We start from the raw sequence: 8,630 nt of genomic DNA on the forward strand, positions 1-8,630 counted from the left end.
GCTTTTGGTACACGGTGTAGGTAAGCTCAGTTCAGCAGTGTCAGTGACAGACAGACACACACCAACGTCACATTACACACAAACAGCATTCACAGATTACCACAAGAGTTTTAAGTGCAGGAACATTTGTCTTATTGCAGCGGGGGAAAAAAACTGTTTCTAAAATGGGATGATCTGTTTTACAGGGCATCAGCTGGAGGAGGAGGTGAGCCGGGTCATCCTCTAGATGAAGTGAGTATGCTGTCAGTGACGGCTGTTTGTCAGGCACTCACTGAGGTGTAGGACGTCTGTATTCTGTCCTGGTGTGAGATGGCGGAGTCCATGTGAATCAGACCCAGAAAGTTGAGGCACAGAGGAGGGGTGAGACGACAAAACAACCTGAGAGAAAAAAAAACCAAAGAGAAGCAACTCGATATCCTAACGCAACGTGAGAAAACCAGACTGAACTCTGCCTCCTCTGAAACACTGTGACACAGTTTACTGGAAAACCTCCCGCTCAGGTGAACACTTGTATGGGGACTTTATAAGGAACATACATGCCACTGAACTGCAGGCTGTACGCGTCAGTCTGGTGATGTGGCACCAGGTAATAGTAGTTGAAAACTCGTATCCTGAACACTGTGGAGTAGACGCAGACACAGAGGAAGAGGATGCTGACAAAGCACACAATCTGGTGGAGAGAAATAAAACAGAGAGAGGATGCAGGTTAGCTTGTTCAGTGTTAGATAGATGAGGTAGTGTTCCCCAGTAACAAGTCAAGTGGATTCTTTGCAGGCTATGAGCGCTGTGCGTATTCGCTTTTCGTTCAGTGTGTTCTTGCTTGACAAAGCTTTGGTTTGTTGTGCCTTTCTGTGTACCTCGCTGAATGTGTGCCTACCTCAATGCAGATGTAGTTGTGCTGTTTTTCGGCCATGTTAACGAACACAGCAAAGAGGGACAGGACGGGGCTCGTGCTGGAGAAGGTGCTCTCAGACCAGACGACTGCTGCTGAGAGGAGACACAGGAGGACTGCCAGCAGCCTGTACAACCTCTGCCTGAACACACACTCCCAGTACCACTCTGAGAAGGACACACACACACAAACACACACCTCTGCATGAGTACAAATGTTAACAAACAATTAAGCTGACATTTTAGTGACACACACAAGCCCACATTTGTGTGCTCGAGTTTCCCTAAGATTTGAGTTTTTGACTTACTGTGCTTATTTTCCATCTGTAAAGATTTTGACTCACCCACAGTAGGAGAGTAAATGAGCCTGTGGATCCAGCTGTGGTGGTGCATTGAGGGGAAGCTGTGCATGAACTGTCGTACCGAGCTGCTCTGGCTTTTAGCCACATCTTCCAGATGAAAGGCCTCGTTTACCAAGATATTCCACAGAACCTGAGTCTGACCGTGCCTCTGCACTGCGGAGATGACCTGAGAAACACAAGAACACATTCGGCAACGCGGTCACATGTTTGCACTGGTTCATTTAAAATCACACTGTGAAAAATAACGGTTACTTTTTTATGAAGATTAACGAGGCTTCTCTTGGTGGGAAGGACATTCTGTTCACCGGCAGAGTTTTCCATATTTCTCTCCATCTCTTCTCGGTACTCAGGGGGACACTGAAACGAGATGGCACTCAACTGAAGACGCAGAGCCGAACTGTAAAGACTGTGAATGCATCAGGTCTGATGTTTTGATAAAAAAGGAAAGAAAGCTTTTATTTTATTACCTGGTGAATTTGATCTACTGAACAAATGGCCTCATGTATTTCTCACCTTTGTCAAAATGGTGTCCACACACTTCCTGAGGCAGTGGTTGTACCTGACAGATCCATGGACACCTGCCACGTCCTGATAATAAGAAATGTTTTTGTCTTTATAGATTTTTGTCCGTCCTCTACAGGACAACATGTTCAGATTCAGCACCAGCTGGAATCCTTCATGTTACAGCACAGAAGTGTTTCTAAAACCTTACCTCCATAACATCTGCCAGGTTCTCCTCAGCCTCTGCCTTCTCATCTGCCACTTTTGCCACCTTGAAGTAGGTCTTGTTCAGCAGGTAATCAGGGGACGATGAGAGCCAATAAGAACGCGGGATCTCCACCAGACCGTAGCCTAACAACAGCACCAGAAGGAACAGACCCCAAGTGTTGGCGGCTGTAATGCCGATGGTCTGGAGCTCTCTCCTGGAAGTTTTACAAACACAGATGAAGCAGTTGACTGACAAAATACAGCTTCGAAAACACAACTTTAGGCCACAAGTGTCGCTGCACAGAAGAGTTTAATTCTTTCCCATCAGTCATCTGATGTTTCTTGATCAGAGGTTTGACCCACCATGAGAGCTGCCACTGTGGGTGAGCTGCCACATAGATGAGCAGAGAGATGAAGATAAGGAGGTAGGTGCCATAATAGATTGCATTTTCAATGAGAGCCGTTTTAATCTTTCCAACTATGGAGAACGCTCCCGACTGTGCATAAGACTGCATGAAGGGCAGCAGCAGCCTGTATACACAGAAAACACACACACACACACACACACACACACACACACACACATAAAAGAGAGAGTGAGAGGGTCAGGATAGTGAAACACAAAGGGTTTATAAGAAAGGACTGAACATACAGTGCAGCAGTTATAATCAAGGTTCAAATAAGCTCATGACTGTGTGTGTGTGTGTGTGTGTGTGTGTGTGTGTGTGTGTGTGTGTGTGTGTGTGTGTGGTAGGATCTCACCAGGTAAGAAACTGGGATGTCCAGTACACCACTCTCCAGAACACTGGTAGGATGCCATCTGGGATGTAACTCCATGGCTCCTCACAAGCCTTTGGTATACTGCAATACACACACACACACACACACACACACACACACACACACACACACACACACACACACACACACACACACACACGTGAGCATACATGTAAGCACACAGTGTCATTAAACACACTTTGAACTACACTGATGTCCACAGCTGTTTATCACAGCATGACAGAGACTCATGCTTGGTGTCGCCAAAGTCAGAAAAATTCAAATCCTGATTTGCTGATTTCCAGCACTACTTTTCAATGCTGCGAGCACCATATTTAATTTAATTCTACCTCACTGTATTGAGGTGGAGGCAGAAATCTCTTTGTCTCTTTGGCAAATGACACAATACCATCTGCACGGTTACACACCAGAGGAGATGGGTGAGAGAACCGGGCCTCTCATTTATAAAAATGTTCCTTCTTTCTACATTTTTTAAATACTAGATTTATACTTAAATTTAGGTTCAATTCATAAAACAAACTGACTGTAAGAATCTCATTTGTAACTCACACACCTGTGATCTGTACATCTCATATCAACTTCTATTGATGGCTGTGATTTCCAAAGAGTGAACCACAACTGCACTATTGGAAAACAGCAGAGTAAATAAGGACACCTTTCATATAAGGCACTCAGTGTAAAAGAAGACCACCAACGCTGATAAGTAATCCTATTTACCTGACAGCTAGATGAACAGAGAAGTTGCCTTCTATCTGATTGGAGCCTCTTGGTCGTGTTACAGGAGTCGTGAGGTTGGTATGGTCCAGAACACACTGCTTGTAGATGGTCTAAAAGAGGAGCAGAGTCGACACAGTCAGTCTCCATGAGCCACATGATGAAGCCTATTCAGTACATTACAATAAACACAGCTTCACTCAGACACCGATCATTCTGAAAAACACACACAAGTGAAGGAGAAGCAGAGCGATGGTTTCATACAGTGCTGACATCGAGCGGCAGGATGAAGACGATGAGGAAGCAGAGGTACCAGGACAGCAGCGTCCCCAGCAGGACCATCCACTGCTGCTTCTGCAAGTCTCCATAGCGCTGGAGGAGGAAGAGGGCCAAGAGGAAAACCACCACGACCACGACGCCCAGCACAGCACCACTCATAGCGATGAAGGAGCAGGCAGACGTCAAGAGGTCATGATGACAGACTGCAGGAGGTGAGAGAGAGAAGGAGGGAGGAAAGAGGAGCTGACTGGACAAACTGCAAACTGATTGGATATCAGCTGTTATCTGCTGGATAACAGGGAGAAGCAATCTGACCTGAACACGCAGGGAAAAAACACATTTATGATACAGCAATGAAGTGAGGAGGGAGAGAGCAGGGGGGGCATGAAAGGAGGTGAGGAGAGGAAGGAGTGAGAGAGTGTTAAAAGGTCCAAACCAGTGTTTTTAGCCCAGTCCCTACAAGTCACCTCTACTTCATGCTGTTATGGTTTAGAAACATGAACATATTTGTTTTCATGTCACTGGCTTTTCATAACTTCTGTAATATATGAAAATCTGTTAGCAGACTCTTGTAACTTGCCTAATGTGTGTAATCCATCATATTAAACATCAAATATGCATTTATGTTATCTAGCTACATCATCATTATGAAGGTAGGGAAATCACTGTGTGTGGTTGTTGTTGTTTCATTGCTCCACCTCAACAACAGACTGAACTGGAAAACTAAAATCAAGGCAAGAAGGGGATGAGCAGACTCTGTTTCCTGAGGAGGCTCAGATCATTCGACATGAGCAGCGAGATGTTGGAGATCTTCTACCAGTCTGTTGCTGCCAGCGCACTCTGCTGCAGTGTGCTGGAGGAGCAGCATCAGAGCCGACGACACCAACAGACTGAACAAACTGATCCATTATTGGCTGCAAATTAGACACTTTAGAGGAGGTAGTGGAGAGGAGGACACTGGACAGACTGTTATCCATCATGGATAACCCTGAACATCCTCTTCAGTGGAGCTCCCTCTCCAATAGACTGCTCCAGCTCCGCTGTCACATGGACCGCTTCAGGAAATCACTCCTGCCTCGAGCCATCACACTGTACAATAATAACTTAAACAGTTTATCTACCAACCTCACAAACCCCAGTATTTCAGTGTTACATATTATCTGCACTACTGCAATACTGCATATAGTGTCTATTGTTTACATTTATTTATCACCTGCAGCTTGCACATATATTTTTTCTAATACAGTTTAGAGTGCTGGCTCACTCTCTCTCTCAGGAACTGCTGAAAATATTTGTTTATATACTACGTTATGTTGTATTTTAATTATATTATTATAATATCATCTAATATGTATTATATATTCTAATTCCTACTGTAGAACTGGATATTTAGTTATACTCAGTTAGATTTTTAGCAACTGCTATTATTCTATGTTTATATACTTTAGTTTATATACTAATTATATTTTAAGAATTGCTCTCAATCTTATTCTTCTTTGTTGTATATATTTTGTGCTTGTCTGTATGTTTAAACTGCTGCTGCAACGGAATAATTTCCCAAATTGGGATCAATAAAGTAACAGTCCAAGTCATTGTTTATCCAGCGGGTCGGTGAACAAACAGCTTGTTGTTACAGAAAGAAGAATGGAGGTGACTCTTACCTTCGCTGTTCGAGCTCTCAGGTTGGAGCTGGTGAGTCCGGAAAATTGTCTGAATTTTCGGTCACACCGTGTTCCCGAAATGTGGAATCTCGACAAACGTACACAGCCTTTGAAACTACACTACGTAACAGCCACACAGCGTGCTCACTCAGCGGCGCAGCACGGAATTCTGGGTGTTGTAGGCGGAACAGGAAACCAGACACCGGGACGCTCACTGGAGTACCGGCTACTCCACGAGGCAAGTAAATACTGGCATATACTGCAGTACTCAGATCTTTTTATGAAGTAAGAGTAGCAAATCCACCACTGATATTGCAAAATATTATGAGTGTATCCTACATTTAGATACATGGCAAAATGTATGCACACTGTACATAACATTTAATTCTCATATATATGGAGAATAATATAGAAAATATAAGCGTATATAAGAAGAAGATACTCCATATCCTGTTGGGATAGTAGGTATAACCTGTAATACATACCAGACTCGCCTTGAGCCACAAAACATTGCAAAAATATACTTTATACTCTGTGTTTTTACACAGACACTAATTTCAAAGCTCATTCAAATCAAGGGTTTAATCAAGGGATGGATGTGCCGCACAAAATCCTCTGAGACAAATTTGTGACTTGGGGCTAAATAAATAAAACTGACTAGACGGCATTTGTTCCCATTGCTAAAGTTAACCTTTCTTTCTGCAGGGTGCTAATGTGTTTACAGACATAACTATTATGGTATATGGAATAAAGTGTCAATGTACATCATTATTTGTATAGTATTTAAGAAAATCTGCTGTCTCTAAGAAAAATGAAGGTAAAGATGAAGCCATGGTGATAAAGTTATCATCAACAGCTGAGAAATGACAATGTAACTGAATACTTTCAGACACACAATAACGTGTTTTTGGGAGATTTTTTTTTTTAATCTCATTGTGACATTTTATTGTAATAGTACACAATATCGTCTCAGTATGTCACTTCATTCAGATTCTCACACACACTGAATCAGGACACCACAATAATTTGTTATTCGTATTTCCAGCATTATGATAACTCATTCACACACTTAAACATGGGCTACATACTGTACATTACATCCTGTGATGCTCTTCAAACTGGCCTTTAGTTCAGTACAATAGTTTTCATTAACTTCATACACAAATCACAACAATTCAGTCATTCAGTATGAAACATCCACTGAATTCGGGTATAATGTGTCAGTTAGGGCTGTTTTAGCTTACTTTGTCCCTGAAATAAATAAAAAAGGACAGTTTCCTGATGTCAGTGCAGTCACCTCGTCCATTGTGTGTTACAGCAGACATTTCAGCTGTGGAGGGACATCCACACATACGGGTCGTCAGCGTACACGGGGCCCAGTATGTTGAAGCACACGGCTCGGTGTTCCAGTAAAAAGTCCATCTGGCTCAGCAGATCCAGACATAGATGTTCTACTAGAGACAGACAAACAGACCAGTTGTCAGCCACTCTGAAGACCCCCAGTGCATCCATCCAAACTGACCCAAAAATGTCCAGAGACTCCGGCCAGTCCTCCAGAAGACTGTCCATCAGCTCCATCTGGTTTATAAATCTGTTCAGCAAATAAATCTTGTCCATCCACAGTCTACATGATGAAGCTCAGAGTAGAGCAGTCCCGGGGTCGGTGCTGGGTCTCTGTCACATTACTCCTCTCTGTTTCTGGCAATTTGTTTCTGCGGTGCTCGGCTAATTGCGCTGATCCAAACAGTTACAGTACAGATAAAACCTGGCAGCATCGGCAGGTGCTTAGCGAGGCCATCTGTCAGCCTACGTTCTCACATTAACCCCTTCACTCTCTCGGATTAGTGTAATAAGCCACACAACCATTAAGCCCCTGCAGTGCTCGAGCTATATCAGTATTCTCATTGAGTCCCCCATCACTCCCTCATTTAATCTAGAACATGCGTATTCTGATCCAGTTTTTTTACATCATTACTCTGCTCCAGGTCTGAACACACACTCACACTTTTCACAGCTAACACACAGACTGGAAAATATGGTCTCAGTGCATATGAGCATCTGTGGCTCATCAAAAGTGAAAAGTGTGAAAAGAAACAAACTGTGTGAAACAAACTCTGAAACGTATTCACTTGCCTGTTAAGAAGGCGTCTTACTTAACAGTACGAACCACTAGATGGAGGTAATGAGTTTGTTTTGTGATGACACAGATCAGCAGGTAAACGGAAACCATGGGGGAGTTTGTAAAGTCTACTACTACTAAAGTCTACTCTCATTATGTTTATAATATTCTGTTTTTTGTTCAAGCAGTTTTAATGAGGTGTCGATGCAACTTTATCATCATCTACCTTATAAATTTACTTATAAATATCAATAAAATTTTAGATTATTTCTTTCGGGACCAGGATGTAAAAGCAGACAAATGTGAAATAGTGCTGCAGCAAACATTAAATAACTAACAGCAAATTGCACAAACATTATGATGTTTAGCGACACAGTTGTACATAATCCCAGTTTACTGCAGATAACGATGAATTGTGGTGAATTATGGAGTCAGATTCTTTTTCTGATTATTACACTCAGAATCTAAATAGGAGTTTATGCAGTCGTGCTTCTATGAAGGCATGCCACTCATCAGAGGAAATCAATAACGATACTTGAACAAAACAAAACATGTCAGTGATTCATCTCAAGAAGAGTTCAGACCTTTAAGACTAAACCCAGGTGAGATCAGGTGAGATACTAGCCGTCCCTCCTCCACTCTATTGTCTTCTCTTTTTTTATTCTTTTGTCATTAATCACTTTAATCTTTTGTTTACAGAGAGATGGGCCTCTTGTTGTTTATCATACAGAAAAGAAGGGTGTCATATTTTAATCTTTGCGAGTCTCAAACACAACAAAGACTCGGTCAGGTTTCTGGTCTTTCCCCTTGGCACCACAGGGCAGTGATTAGTTGGGAAACTCAACCCTCGTACTGAAGCCTTGTACTGTGCAAGCTTCAGTGTTAATAAGAGCTCAATGGTGAGAAATCACTTAATTCACAGAAGATGACAAACTCACAGTAACTAGCAAAGACAACCTGATTCAGGTAATTAACACTACACATTGCAAGGCTCAGATATAGATAATACAACCAATCAGCATCAAGCACCCCAACAGGGAAGAAGGTAGAAACTGAGAGGTACTCACATGTAAAAGTAACAATACCACTGTGTAA

The 8,630-nt window shown here is 42.5% G+C and overlaps 1 protein-coding gene across 2 annotated transcripts in view; it reads right to left on the minus strand.

The window, feature by feature from the left end:
- Positions 1 to 5,515, minus strand: part of lmbrd2a (LMBR1 domain containing 2a) — a 7,888-nt gene extending 2,373 nt beyond the window's left edge. For both annotated transcript variants that reach the window (XM_076731026.1, XM_076731027.1), the window contains exons 1-12: positions 5,417 to 5,515; positions 3,741 to 3,958; positions 3,480 to 3,589; positions 2,724 to 2,822; positions 2,325 to 2,492; positions 1,966 to 2,176; positions 1,767 to 1,841; positions 1,506 to 1,610; positions 1,236 to 1,419; positions 878 to 1,059; positions 537 to 670; positions 273 to 378 (exon numbers count right to left, since the gene is read on the minus strand). In XM_076731026.1, the coding sequence (XP_076587141.1) occupies positions 273 to 378; positions 537 to 670; positions 878 to 1,059; positions 1,236 to 1,419; positions 1,506 to 1,610; positions 1,767 to 1,841; positions 1,966 to 2,176; positions 2,325 to 2,492; positions 2,724 to 2,822; positions 3,480 to 3,589; positions 3,741 to 3,914 (1,548 nt within the window). In that variant the 5' untranslated portion in view covers positions 3,915 to 3,958; positions 5,417 to 5,515. The remainder of the gene's footprint in view (positions 1 to 272; positions 379 to 536; positions 671 to 877; positions 1,060 to 1,235; positions 1,420 to 1,505; positions 1,611 to 1,766; positions 1,842 to 1,965; positions 2,177 to 2,324; positions 2,493 to 2,723; positions 2,823 to 3,479; positions 3,590 to 3,740; positions 3,959 to 5,416) is intronic.
- Positions 5,516 to 8,630: the final 3,115 nt, after the last annotated feature.

Source organism: Chaetodon auriga, chromosome 5, assembly GCF_051107435.1.
Source record: "Chaetodon auriga isolate fChaAug3 chromosome 5, fChaAug3.hap1, whole genome shotgun sequence".
Lineage (NCBI taxonomy): Eukaryota > Metazoa > Chordata > Actinopteri > Chaetodontiformes > Chaetodontidae > Chaetodon > Chaetodon auriga.